This window comes from Rhinolophus sinicus, chromosome 17, assembly GCF_057876585.1.
Source record: "Rhinolophus sinicus isolate RSI-liver-muscle chromosome 17, RSI-T2T, whole genome shotgun sequence".
Classification (NCBI taxonomy): domain Eukaryota; kingdom Metazoa; phylum Chordata; class Mammalia; order Chiroptera; family Rhinolophidae; genus Rhinolophus; species Rhinolophus sinicus.
In genome coordinates, this window is record NC_142517.1 from 148778950 (window position 1) to 148794212 (window position 15263).

The following is a 15263-nucleotide window of genomic DNA, read 5'->3' on the forward strand; positions in this document are numbered from 1 at the left end:
AAACTAAATACACCTCTATACTCACCTAACAAGGCACGATCTCAACTATTAAAAGAATCAAACTATGTCCAATAATTTAATTGCCTCTCAGAACAAAGTTTAAGAATATTTTAAGGAATAAAAATGTATTTACCACGCAATAAGGTTAAATTCACAACATCTGGCATTCAATAAAATATGAGGCATGCAAGGAAGCTGGACAATAGAATAAACAATATGGAGAAAGAAAAAAAAAATTGAAACAAACTCAGAAATTACATAGATAATTGTAGGGAGCCGGAGCATTAAGGGTTAAGAAAATGTAACTTCAAGCAGAGTTTGGGAGGATCACTAAGGGGAACTCCGATAAGCATGAAGAACAAACAGACACCTGCTACCCTGGGAATGGGAAAATATCTAAAGGTTCTAAGAACAGTCAGGGCCAAACTTTGAGAAAACATAACTAATCTGTACTTGCTGCCTCAGCCGCTTTATGTAACCTTCTTGTTTCTGTGTGTATAAAAGAAAGCTGAAAAATAAAGTAGGTGCAGCAGTCTAATTAGAACCGCTCGCCCTCCCGATCCCATCTTTGTCTCTTGTCTATTTTTTTCTCAATCCTCACTCCCCACTTCAGGAACCGTTCGTCTCGTCGGCAGGCTCCGACAAGTGGCGCCCGAACAGGGACCTGAATACTGGGGAATCAGTGAAGGACACCGCTTGCAAATGAGACGCGTCGAATAAGGTTGGTGAAAGCGGTGAGATACCATTGTCGGGAGTAAAATAAAATGGGACAGGGGAACAGTAAAAGGCTGTTTACCCACATATTAAGGAGCATGCTAAAAACTAGAGGAATTAAAACCAGTGAAGCACAGTTGCTTCGATTCTTAGAGTTTGTAGTACAAATATGTCCCTGGTTCCCAGAAGAAGGGACTTTAAACTTAGAAACTTGGGAAAAGGTGAGAGAGCATTTGCATGGGTATTATGATGCTCATGGACCCTCTGAAGTACCAGTAGACACTTTTTCCTTATGGAATTTGGTTAGGGATGTGATCGATCCTAGACATAAAGGAATCAGATACTCTAAAAATGACCAACCCAAACTGGATCCCCCTTGGAAGCAGAAGTGCAAAGATTACAAGCCGCACTCACTTCCCTCTGTGTTCAAATGCAATTAGTCCAGGCTCAACAGACTGGGCCTTTATTAAAATCCCAATCAAAATGGAAACCTAGATCGCAATTAAGTTCTCCTCCAAGTGTCGTTGCAGGGCTAGATCCACAGCCTGGGGCCCCTGTTGTAGCCCCTGTGACAATCAGACAATTACCGGGTGTAATTGATCAAAAGTCCCCCCTGCAAAGAGTTTTACAAACAGCCAATAGAGCAGGGGAAGATGTTGCAGAATATGGTCTGACTTGTCCCGTGATAGAACAACAAGATGCCCAAGGAAACCCAGTGCGGGTTCATGTGCCTTTTGCCTTTAAAAGTTTGAAAGAGTTAAAAACTGCTTGTGCGCAGTACGGACCTAATGCTCCATTCATGCAGGCATTGCTTGATTCCTTAGCAACGGATGCTTTGCCACCCAATGATTGGAAGCAGCTTGCTAGAGCCTGTCTGTCAGGAGGAGAGTACCTATTATGGAATTCTGATTTCGCAAGTTTTTGCCAAAATACCGCTGATCTCAATCATCAGCAAGGCATTCCCATCACTTTTGAAATGTTGGCCGGGGAAGGGCAGTACCGTGACCTTCAAACTCAATTAAATTTTAACCCTGCTGCCTATGCTCAGACTAATGCTGCAGCGCGAAAAGCATGGAGAAAAATCCCCATGCCGGGAAAAAGGGCTGAGGAATTAACTAAAGTAGTACAAGGCCCTGATGAGCCATTTCAAGATTTCCTTTCTCGACTGTTACAGGCAGCTGGTAGGATATTAGGAGATTCCGATGTAGGATTATTCTTGGTAAAACAGTTGGCTTTTGAAAATGCAAATTCAGCATGCCAGGCTGCTATCCACCCGTACAGAAATAAGGGAAGTTTATCTGACTATGTTCGTTTATGCTCGGACATTGGGCCGTCTTATACCCAGGGATTAGCTATAGCTGCAGCCTTACAAGGAAAGACAGTAAAAGAAATGTTACAACACCAACAGCAACAAAAAAGACAAAGAGGATCTGAAAGTTGTTTCAGGTGTGGGCGATCTGGACATATGGCAAAAAATTGCCCTAATAGGTCAGGTTAAACAAAATAAACCTAGGGGAGAACATGGTTTCGGCTCATCAGATGCTTATTGGGTTCAAGCAATAAATCATCAAAGACCAGAAATGACTCTCACTGTTAATGGCCGCTCCTTTATAGGACTTTTAGATACGGGAGCTGATGTATCTGTTATAACTGCTCAACAATGGCCGGCACATTGGCCAAAACATCAAACCATAACTCAATTACAAGGAATAGGAATGTCACAATCTCCAGAACAAAGTAGTGATAATTTAAATTGGAAAGATCAGGAGGGACATCGAGGGACTTTTCAACCATATATTGTAGCAGGATTACCTGTTAATTTATGGGGGAGAGACATCATGAGTAAGATGGGAGTGTATTTGTATAGTCCAAATCAACAGGTCACTAATATGATGTTTGACCAAGGCTTCCTCCCTGAAAATGGACTGGGAACAAACAATCAAGGAAGAAGGTCACCAATTGTCCCATCTCCTTTACCCCTTAGATCGGGACTAGGATATTTTTAGCTGGGGTCGCTGACTGTCCTGTACCCTATGCTGATGCTATCACTTGGAAAAGTGATGCCCCAGTATGGGTGGATCAGTGGCCCCTATCAGCAGAAAAGATTCAAGCTGCCAAGCTGCTAGTACAGGAGCAACTTGAAAAAGGACACATTGTTCCCTCTAATTCTCCTTGGAATTCTCCCATATTTGTTATTAAGAAAAAATCTGGTCAGTGGAGATTGTTACAGGATTTACGAAAAATCAATGAAACCATGGAATTAATGGGAGCTTTACAGCCAGGCTTGCCCTGTCCTGCAGCCATACCAAAAAACACATATAAAATAGTTTTGGATTTGAAAGATTGTTTTTATACTATACCTTTAAATCCTAAGGACTGCCCTAGATTTGCTTTCAGTGTTCCTTCCGTTAATTTACAAGAACCTTTTAAGAGATATCATTGGCTAGTGCTACCACAGGGTATGGCTAATAGCCCTACATTATGTCAAAAATTTGTATCAGCTGCTATAGAACCTACCCGAAGGGCATTCCCAGATATTTACATCATCCACTACATGGATGACATACTTCTTGCCCACTCTTGTGAACCAAAGTTGCTTGCTGCTTTTGCTCATTTACAAAAGAAGCTCCACAATTATGGGCTAGTTATAGCCCCAGAAAAAGTTCAACAAGTGCCTCCTTACTCTTATCTGGGATATTGTTTAATGCCTCAGGCCATTGTGCCTCAAAAAATACAAATCCGGCGACATTGTTTAAAAACATTAAATGATTTCCAAAAGCTACTGGGAGACATTAATTGGATTAGACCTCAGTTGCGGTTGACAACCGGTGAATTACAACCTTTGTTTAAAATATTACGTGGAAAAGCTGATCCTACTTCTCCCCGCGAGATAACACGGGGAAGAGGTTTTGCTTATATTTCTCCAGGTCCGGAAGAAAAACCTTTGTGAATTCCTGGTCGGCGTTAAACCATACCATGAGCGACAGCCCACAGAAGAAGAGACATCTATAGATACCCATCCACGCCCCTAGGGTGTGGGAAAGCTCACTTTCCGCAGCTGCAGAAGGACTTTCCACTTCAGACCCTGTTAAATGGATAAAGACTTTGGGTAGAGGGTTTGCTGGGGATATTGCTATTCTGTTTATTGTTCTGTTTGTTTTACATAGTCCTCAGATGTGGACAAATAGCCCTCCAACGGGCTGTAAATAAAACAACTGCACGTTCTGTGTTTCTCATACTTCAAAAACAAAAAAGGGGGAGATGTAGTCACACAACAGCCTAGCCGACTGTCCCCCCATGTCTTTCCTTAAGGAAAGAAGAGTCTGTAAGACTGTGCCTTTCTGGGACTCTGTTCCATCCTTGTGTTTACACCTTATGTCTCTCTGTCTGGTCCCCAAAAGATGGTTTGCAGCCAAAGACGGGTAAGATATCTCACGGGAGATACAACCTAAGCCAGGCGGAACCGAGTGGGGACCCCCAATGAGCTGCCTTAGAAGATCCAAAAAGGAGCCTTTCCTCCCCTTCCCCCTGCCTGGGAAAAGCCATTGCTGTCTCTGGCTTTCCTCTCTCACCTGATTGTGAGAGAAGTCATGAGGGCAATGAAGATCAGTTCTCTCCACTTATCTCAACAGAACTGTTACAATATGAGCGACTTGACTGAGAAGGTAAGACATCATGGGACTTTATGCTTCGGCTGTTAACAGACAAAGGGTGATTGGAATAAACATTTTTCTGCTATGAGGTATGAGTCTCACAGACCGTGTAAGAAAAAATGTTACTCTTGATCTTATCCAGTTTCATAAAGAGGTCTTGACACTGCAAGAGACCTCTCCCTTAAACACCGATATAGCTGATAATCTCAACAAACTTGTCTCTAGTTTTCACAATGTATTTCCATCATACTCTTCAATGCTTCAATTTATGGCCCCCCTTGTAATTCCACTTGTTGTGATCCTCCTGATACTATGTTTCCTCCCCTGCATCACAAAAGCTGTGATGGGGATAGTCACAGATATTTATGGAGAAATTCACAAAATAAGGCTCCACATGGCTAATAAACCAAAAGCCACTGCCCCTGTCTAACCCCAAAGGAGATCGGTAGCCAATGACGGGTAATGATCAGTAAGCGTTTTTACAACCTAAGACAGGAGTCGATCGCTTTGATGATCGATATCCAATGACGGGTAAGTAAGAATGTCTGTACTGACTACCTAAGCCAGACACGATCTCAAAAAAAAAAAAATAAAATAAAAAAGGGGGATATGTAGGGAGCCGGAGCATTAAGGGTTAAGAAAATGTAACTTCAAGCAGAGTTTGGGAGGATCACTAAGGGGAACTCCGATAAGCATGAAGAACAAACAGACACCTGCTACCCTGGGAATGGGAAAATATCTAAAGGTTCTAAGAACAGTCAGGGCCAAACTTTGAGAAAACATAACTAATCTGTACTTGCTGCCTCAGCCGCTTTATGTAACCTTCTTGTTTCTGTGTGTATAAAAGAAAGCTGAAAAATAAAGTAGGTGCAGCAGTCTAATTAGAACTGCTCGCCCTCCCGATCCCATCTTTGTCTCTTGTCTATTTTTTTCTCAATCCTCACTCCCCACTTCAGGAACCGTTCGTCTCGTCGGCAGGCTCCGACAGATAATAAAACATTGAAACTTTTATAATTATATTCCATATATTTAAGAAGCTAGAGGAAAGCTTGAATATGTTAACTAAACACATAGAATAATATTGTATCACATATAATAATGAAATAACTTAAAATTGGTGATACAGAAACAATCATAAATGAAGTAAAAAAAGAAGACAAAAAGGGAAGAACTTCAGCAGATTTATTATTGGAAACAATACAAGCATAAAGATTGTGGAGCAACATCTTTAGAGTACAGAAAGAACAAAAACTTTCAATCTAGACTTCTAAACACAACATAAATATCCTTCAAAAAAAATATATAAAGACTTGTAGACATTCGGATTTGAAAATATTGTGGACCTCTACTACAAGATATGTTGAGGAATGTTGAAGGATGTTTAGATAGGAAGAAAATTATACTAGATGAAGCTATAGATCTACAAAAAACAAACAAACAAACAAAAAAATGAAGAACACAGAAAACAATAACTGTGGATAAACATATTTCTCATTATTTAACATGTTAAAAAATATCTGACTGTTTAAACAAAATCAAAAGTCATTTACGCTGGAGTTTCTAAAATATGGAGAACTAAAATGTATGATAACATTACCACAAATGCTAGGAATACAGAAATGATAAAACAGATCCTGTGGTAAGTTTCTTATGACTATAAGTGGAATTATATAATATCACTTGAAGGTAAATTTTAATAAATATGTGTACTGTAACCCGCCCACAATCACTAAAATAACAAAACAGAACTATAGATAATAAAACAAGGAGATAATATGGGATCATTAAAATATACTCAATCTAACACAAGGCAAGAGAGAGAGAGAGAGAGAGAGAGAGAGAGAGAGAGAGAGAGAGAGAGAATAGTATATATGCTTACCAGATATTATGCTGGGTGGTTAATTTCTTATTTAATTTTCTGTGAGTCAGACTAACAGACAAAGGAACAAAAGGAAATTAAATGGTAAGATGGCAGATTTAATGTGATCATATCAATAGACACCAATTAAAAGGCAGATATTATTATATTGGATGAAAAACCAAGACCTCATTATATATGCCTTGAAGAAATCTGCTTCAAAAGTAATGACACAAATGAATTACAAGTAAAATGATGAAAAAGTTGCAACACAATAACATGTATCAAAAGAAAATTGCAGTGGACATATTAATATCAAATACGGTAGATTTCAGAGCAAAGGATAAAGGAGGGGTATTTAATAGTAATAGTGATTAATTTACCAAGAGGATATCATAAATTTATATTTTCAGACATATTTTGTCACAAATAAAGCTAGTTCCCTAACTCAACTACACATAATAAAGGCCTCATCAAAGATGTCCACTCCCTAATCCCCAGGAGCTGTGAATATACTATTTTACCTGGCAAATGCTACTTTGAATGTGTGCTTAAGGTAAGGACCTTGAGAAGGGAAGATCATTCTGGATTATATAGGTAGGTCCAATCTAATAACACAATTTCTTGAAAGTAGAGAATCCCAGCTGAGTCAGAGATAGATGTGATGACAGATGTCAGAGAGATGTGTGACACTGCTGGTTTTGAAGATGCAGGAAGAATATCCCAAGCCAAGAAATGTGGGCTGGAAAAGCCAAGAAAACAGATTCTCCTCTAGCACTTCCCGAAAGGAATGCAGCCCTGCCAACACTTTGATTTTAGCCCAGTGACACCCGTATTGGACATATGACCTAGAGAAATATAAAATCATAAATGTATGCTATTTTTGTGCCCCTAAATTTGTGGTAATGTGCTATGCCAGAAATATTAAACTAACACAATGCCAATTAGTAAGAATAACCTGATAGGGGTATTTCCTATAGTGAACAACATACTGAACAAGAACTTTTTTTTTTTTCCTGTTTAACTGTAATACCACACACATCACAACAGTTTTTAGTTTTGTGGTTATTATATTTCTAAAATAGTGGTGTCTCAAGACCTGCTTTAACTGTCTCCATTTAAATATATGAAATACTTTTAAGATAATATGGGCAGGATCTAAATGCATTTTTATCCACCCCAAATATTTTATCTTATTATTTTGTTCTATTACCAGAATAAATCTTTGGATGTGTGGTGCTGGACTAACATGGGTTCTTGCTGTGATAATGGAGGTCAAAGTGCAAACAGACTGGAGTTGCATCAACACAGAGATCAACTGTATATACAGGGAGTTCTCTGATGAAAAAAAGCATAACTTTTAGAAAATGCCCTTTATCTTTCTGTTTTCAACTGTCTCTTCTGATGATTCATTAGACCAAAAGTTAAGGAATCAGTAATTCTTTGTTTCCTGAAACTGCTTGTTTCTACTCACCTTGTTTTTCTGTCGGATTTGTTCAGGGTGCTATAACAGAGTGCTATAACCATTGTAGGACTGTTTATAAGACCAGGTAGCTTATACGCAACAGAAATTTATTGCTCACAGTTCCTGGAAGTCCAAGATCAAGGGACTGGCCAATTCTCTGTCTGGTGAGGCCCCATTTCCTAGTTCACAGGTAGCCATCTTTCTACCATGTTCTCATGTGGCAGAAGGGCAAGGGCGCCTTCTGGGTCTGCTCCATAAAGGCTGATCCCATTCGTTCATGAGAGCTCCACTCTTGTGACCTAATTACCTCTCAACCACTCCACTTCCAAATCATCACAGTGGATGTTAAAATTTAACACAATGTTGAGGGGGACACAAACATTTAGTCTATTTTACATAGTATAATATAACTCAGAGTCATATTTGCAACACTGTCAATATATGATTGTATAAATTAAATAGGGCATATTTTATGGATGTCAAGTAATATTATTGTTTACTGTTATGTTTCTTTTAGTCTCTTATAACCAGAGACTAAATTGATTTTAGCTGGAATTTGCTCCAAGTCTTTTTTTACCACCATGAGGTCATCTCTGCTCATCTCTGGCCTGTGTTATATCTGCTTAACATAATGCACAGTGACAAAAAAGAGGAAAATCATCTTTTTCTCAAATGTATTTGCATATGGGGTGGTTCTGGTACTCTACGTAGTGTACCAGAGCACTATGTAGCATCATAAACAAGCCAAATGATGAGTGGTACTTTCAATGTGAGATATTGAATTCTTATGTAGTCAGAATTGAACTCTACTTTCCTGGCCTTAGTTTAAGAACATAGGCATGTCAAAGAGATTGAGGAATAATTGACAGTGTATGTGTATATAAAAATGCCATTTAAAATATAATGAATTTCAAGACAACGTAGCATGTTTAATTTACTTTGAAAAATTATTTTAATTTAATTAACTCAACATGATGTGTTTCCCTAATAAAAGTCTTAAAAACATGTTCACATCACCATGAAAAGTGAAAGAACCGGTTAAAAATAAAAACAGATTAAAAGAAAGGTATAAACAACTTAAATTTCAGTCGAATGCAGTGCAGTGCAACTCAAGTAAAAAAAAAAATAAATAAAGGCCTACAGTTCACCAAAAGAATACTATGTACTTACCAGGTATTACTGCTAAGTACTTGATTTCTTATTTAATCTCCACTTTATTTCCATGAGTCAAGCTTATTGCCATTTTAAAGATGTGTACACTGATACTAAGATTAAAAAAGTATTGTGTAAAATCCCTCAGCTAGTAACAAAGGTTGGATTCAGAAACATATTTTGGTGTTCTAAAATCTATGCTCTGTTATAATTCACTGCCTGTCCAATATGTGCCAGGCAATATGCTATGTACTGAAAGATGTTACAATGAATAAGATTACGTTCTACTGTGGAACTTAGAAACCAGGAGACAAATACAGGATAAAGTAAAATGGCATAAAAGCTAATGATTCCAGATTTGCAGTTAAAATTGTGTGATTCCCGTCCCTCATCATCTTTCTACTCTGCTACATTCCATCCTCGAGTAAAATTCTATATATTTATCATTCTCCTCTTGCCTTGCCAACATAGGTTTCCAGAATACTTAAACTTCTTGCTCTTCTCACTTATTAATAAATTAATATGTAGATTCTAAAACCAATTTTACCTTTCTTCGGAATCAAAGGTTAAATAAATACAAACACAACGTTAAGAAAAGATGTACGTGTTTCCTTCATGTGGAAGCACACTATGTCATTAGACACCACTGTTATATCGAGTCTACCTCATCCCACCATTGGTCCTGTCAGGTCCCTTTTTAGAACCTACGGAACGCTTTGCACCTCCCTGTTAGTGAGCTCATTCGTATGTAAGAAAAACAGATTTCTTGAGACAATTCTGTTTCTTTCACACCCACTCGGAGGGAGAATAGAATTGACCAAGTGCTGATTTATTTCAAATATTTTCCAGATTATTTAATGCAAATACATTTTCTACAATGTCCCATTGTCATTTTTTTTTTTTTTTTTTTTGCTTTCATTAAATATTTATTGCAGATGTACTATGAGGTTGGCACCATTCCCGGCACTGAGAAGGATAGATAAAATCACGGGAATGGCAGAAATATAAGCCCCAATAGTAATTTCTCTCAAATTGTCTCTGGTGTTCTGTACTAAATTATTAATGTTACACAGCAAACATCCTTCACTCATTTTTCAAATATTTTTCTCCTCTCCCTTTGTGCTGTAAAGAACTTCAAAGAACTATAAACTTCAGAACTGTAAACTTCAGAAATACAGACTATGTAGTTCTTACCAATAAGAAAGCCCTTCACGTTTTGAGGGGTATAAATCTCTAGCACATTGTTTCCTACATCTCACTGCTGAGCATCACGATGGTCACCTTCGAAGTACTCCCCTTGGGAAGCTACGCGCCCACACAAGCGCCTAGTCCACCCTTCAAAGCGATCGCGGACCTCCTTTCCTGGAATGGCCGTCAGAGCTGTCATCGTATTACCCTTGATGTCCCGAATGTCATCCAAATGTCTTCCTTGCAATATTTCCTTTGTCTTCGGGTAAAGAAAGAAGTCATTGTTAAGTGAACTCAGCAAAGCTAGGGGCTGTGACTCATGAACGTTGACTTTCTCCCTGGATTACATAGGCAGTCATAGGCAGAGATGTCCAATGGCTCAAAGTTTCTATGAATCTGTTCAGTTGTTTTCCTTTTTGGAAATCATTCTGAGTACAAATGGAAGGAATAAAGATGTGTTATGCGTCCTTCTTCTCATTTCTATGCAAACAGTACAGTCTTCAGGACTTTTATTCTTTCAGAAATATTCCAGGTTATCAAGGCACTCTTATCCATTCCTTTATTAAAGGAAAAAAAAAAATTCCTTTTCATTTACCTTGAGAAAGTTTATAACAAATAATGCAAATTAAACAGAATAAATATCATGAAAATTAAAGAATACTAGTTGAATAAACCCATTGCAAATTACCTGGAAACTTGAACTGCCCTTGGGTTGAATTGCCTTGTATAAGACTGTTTAAATTCTGATGAGTCTTGAAAATCCAGGGAATAGTGCAGCCTTATCATCAACAGATATATTACTCTGTTTACTAGAGTAAATAGAGTAAAAAGAATGGATCTTACTTTCTCTTCCTGGCATGAAGCGCTTAAAATTTGTCAAATAAATACTATTAAAAATTAAATGTCTAACTCTTCAAAGAAATTCCTCCTGCCTTGATTCCTTGGAAATAATGACTATTACCTTTAAACCACAAAACTTTCACATTGATTTTTTCATCCCCCCAGATGTCCAACAATTGAGATTCGTAGAAACTTGAATTGCACACTATTATCAGATACTGTATTTCTAGCCTTGAAAGGAAATCATTCTTAAATTATTTCAAGAAATTTAGTCATTTTCAGATTTTTTAGAATTGCTTATTTCTATACATTCACACTTCTTAGTTACTATTTTTTAAATTATTATTTTTTTAGTTACAGTTGACAACAATATTATTTTACATTAGTTTCAGATGTACAGCATAGTGGTTAGACATCTATAAAATTTATGCAGTGATCACCCCGATTAGTTTAGTACCCACCTGGCACTATACATATTATTGCAATATTGCTGACATTATTCTCTATGCTGTACTTTACATCCCCATGACTATTTGTAACTACTAATATGTACTTCTTAATTCCTTTACCTTTTTCACCCAGTTCTCCAATCCTCCGCCCCTCTAGCAAGTATGAGTTAATTCTCTGCATCTATGAATCTGTTTCTGTTCCATTTGTTTACACTGTTCTTTAGATTCCAAAAATAAGTGAGATCATAATAGTATTTGTCTTTCTCAGTCTGACTTATTTCACTTAGCATAATACCCTCTAGGTCCTCAATGTTGTCACAAATGGTAATATTTCTTTTTTTTTTTATGGTCAAGTAATTTTCCATTGTATTTATGTACCACATCTTCTTTATCCAATCGCCTATTGATGGACACTTAGATTGCTTCCATATCTTGGCTATTGAACATAGTGATGCAGTCAAAATAAAGGTGCATATATCATTTCTAATTAGTGTTTTGGATTTCTTTGGATAAATACCCAGGAGTGGAATTGCTGGGTCATAAGGTAGTTCTATTTTTAATTTTTTGAGGAACTTCCAAATCATTTTCCATTATGGCTACACCAATTTGCAATCTCACCAACAGTGCACGAGGGTTCTCTTTTCATTGCATCCTCTCCAACACTTGTTGTTTATTGACTTATTGATGATAGCCATTCTGACAGGTGTAAGGTGATATCTCACAGGGGTTTTAATTTGCATTTCTCTGACGACTAATGATGTTGAGCATCTTTTTATGTGTCTATTGGCCATGTGCATGTCCTCTTTGGAGAAATGTCTATTCAGTTCTTCTGCCCATTTTTAAATTGGATTGTTTGCTTTTTTGATGTCGAGTTGTATGAGTTCTTTATACATTTTGCATATTAACCCCTTATCAATTGTATCATTGGTGACTATCTTCTCCCATTCAGTAAGCTGTCTTTTCATTTTGTTAGTAGTTTCCTTTGCTGTGCAAAAATATTTGAGTTCAATGTAGTCCCATTTGTTTATTATTATTTTTTATTTTCTTTGCCTGAGGAGGTAAATCAGAAAAAAACACTAATTACTAAGAGCAATGTCAGAGTTTACTGCCTGTGTTTTCTTCTAGGAGTTTTATAGTTACGAGTCTTACATTTAAGTCATTAATCCATTTTGAGTTTATTCTTATACATGGTATAAGAAGGTGGTCCAGTTTCATTTTTTGCAAGTATCTGTCCAGTTTTCCCAACATCAGTTATTGAATAGACTGTGTTTTCCCCATTGCATATTCTTGCCTCATTGGTCATAGATTAAATGACCATATAAACGTGGGTTCATTTCTCGGCTCTTTTCTGTTCCCTTGATGTACATGTCTGTTTTTATACTGGTACCATACTGTTTTAATTACTGTAGTCTTGTAGTATAGTTTGATATCAAGTAGTGTGATGCCTCCAATTTTGTTCTTTCTCAAGATTGCTGTGACTGTTCAGGGTCTTTTGTGGTTCTATATAAATTTTAAGATTATTTGTTGTAGTTCTGTGAAAAATGCCATTGTATTTTGATAGGGATTGCACTGAACCTATAGATTGCTTTGGGTAGCATGGACATTTTAATGATGTTAATTCTTCGTTTTCATGAGCACAGTATATGCTTCTGTTTATACCTATGCATTTTGTTCAATTTCTTTCTTCAGTGTTTTATAGTTTTCAAAGTAGAGGTCTTTTATCTCCTTGATTAAATTTATTTCTAGGTATTTTTTAATGCAATCATGAATGTGATTGTTTTCTTAATTTCTCTTTCTGATAGTTCATTATTGGTGCATAAAAATGTAACCAATTTTTGAATATTAATTTTGTATCCTGCTACTTTACGGATTTCATTTATAAGTCCTAATAGTTTTTTGGTGGGATCTTTTGAGTTCTCTTTGTATAGTATCATGTCATCTTAAAGAATGACAGTTTTACTTTCTCATTTCCAATTTGGGTACTTTTTATTTCTTTTTCTCATCTGATTTTTGTGGTTAGGACTCCCAATACTATGTTGAATAAAAGCGGTGAAAGTGAGCATCCTTGTCTTGTTCCTGATCATAAGGAGATTGTTTTTAGCTTTTTCCTGTTGAGTATGAGGTTAGCTGTGTGTTTGTTGTAGATGGCCTTTTTATTATGTTAAAGTATGTTCCCACAGCCCCACTTTGCTGGGAGTTTTTTTTATCATAAATGGATACTGGATTTTGTCACATGCTTTTTTGCATCTACTGATATGATCATATGATTTTTATCTTTCATTTTGTTTATGTGGTGAATCAGGTTAATTGATATGTGGATATTGAACCAACCTTGCAACCCAGGAATAAATCCCACTTAATCATGGTATATGATCTTTCTAATGTATTCCTGAATTTGATTTGCTAGTATTTTGTTGAGGATTTTTGCATCTGTGTTTGTCAGGAATCTCAGCCTATAATTACTTTTTTTTGGCAATGTTTTTGTCTGGTTTTGTAATCAGTATAATGGTGGCCTCTTAAAATTAGCTTTTTCTCCTCTTGAACTTTTTGGAATGGTTTAAGAAGCAGAGGGGTTAATTTTTCTTTGAATGTTTGGTAAAATTCATGTGTGAAGCCATCTGGTACAGAATGTTTTTATGGGATTTTTTGATTACTGATTTGATTTCATTTGTAGGAATCTGTCTCTTCAGATTTTCTGTTTCTTCTTAATTCAGTCATGGAAGATTGTATGTTTCCAGGAATTTATCCGTTTCTTCCAAGTTGTCCAATTTGTTGGGATAAAATTGTTCATAATATTTTCTCATAATCCTATGTATTTCTGTGGTGTCAGTTGTCACTTCTCCTCTTTCATTTCTAATTTTATTTATTTGGGTCCTGTCTCTTTTTTCTTGATGAATCTAGTGAAAGGTTTACCAATTTTATTTATCTTTTCTAAGAATTAGCTTTTGGTTTTACTGATGTTTTGTATTGCTTTTTTTTTTAGACTCTTTTAAATTTACTTTTGCTCTGATCTTTATTATTTACTCCCTTCTACTCAGGCTTTGTTTGCCATTCTTTTTCTAGCTCCTTTAAATGTAAAGTTAGATTGTTTATTTGAAATTTTTCTTGTTTTTTGAGGTAGGCCTGCATTGCTATGAGTTCCCCTCTTAGGATTCTTTTTGCTGTGTCCCATGGATTTTGAATCATTATGTTTTCGATTTCCTTTGTCTCAAAGTATCTTTTCATTTCTTTCTTGATCTCGTTAACCCATTTATTATTTAGTAGCATGTTGTTTAGACTGCATATGTTTGTGTGTTTTTCAGGTTTTTTCCTTGTAATTGATTTCTAGTTTCATACATTGGGATTGGAGAAGATGTTTGATATAATTTCAATCTCCTTAAATTTATTCAGACTTTTTTTATGGCCTAATATGTGGTCTATCTTGGAAAATGTTCCATGTGCACTTGAAAAAAATGTATATTCTGCTGCTTTGGGGTGAAATGCTCTAAAAAAATATGAATTAAATCCATCTGGTCTAGTGTGACATTTTCTGTCATTCTTTCCTTGTTGACTTTCTGTCTAGAAGATCTGTTCATTGGTGTCAATGGGGTGTTAAACAACCCTACTATGATTGTATTACTGTCAATCTCTCTTTTTGTATTGGTCAATATTTGCTTTACATATTTAGATGTGCCTATGTTGGGTATATAAATGTTACAAGGGTTGCATCCGCTTGTTGGATCGATGTCTTTATTACTATGTCATATACCTTTTTGTCTCTTGTTATAGCTTTTGTTTTTAAGTCTATTTTCTCTCATATAAGTATTTCTACCCCAGCTTAATTTCTATTTTCATTTACAGGAAATATCTTTTTCTATCCCTTTACTTTCAGCCTATGTGTTTTTGTTTTTGTTTTTATCTGAAGTGGGTCTCTTGTAGATAGCATACGTATGGGTTTTGTTTTT

General features: G+C 36.4%; 1 protein-coding gene across 1 annotated transcript; it reads left to right on the forward strand.

The window, feature by feature from the left end:
• The first annotated feature begins 273 nt into the window (after nt 1-273).
• Nucleotides 274-2212, forward strand: LOC148754861 (endogenous retrovirus group K member 10 Gag polyprotein-like). Its single transcript, XM_088794364.1, has one exon. It carries the CDS (start codon nt 1145-1147, stop codon nt 2210-2212), a length of 1068 nt encoding a protein of 355 aa, XP_088650490.1. The 5' UTR covers nt 274-1144.
• The last annotated feature ends 13051 nt before the right edge of the window (nt 2213-15263 follow it).

Coding starts and splice junctions, on each gene's coding strand:
- LOC148754861 (XM_088794364.1), top strand. CDS start 1,145: ATGCAATTAGTCCAGGCTCAACAGACTGGGCCTTTATTAAAATCCCAA.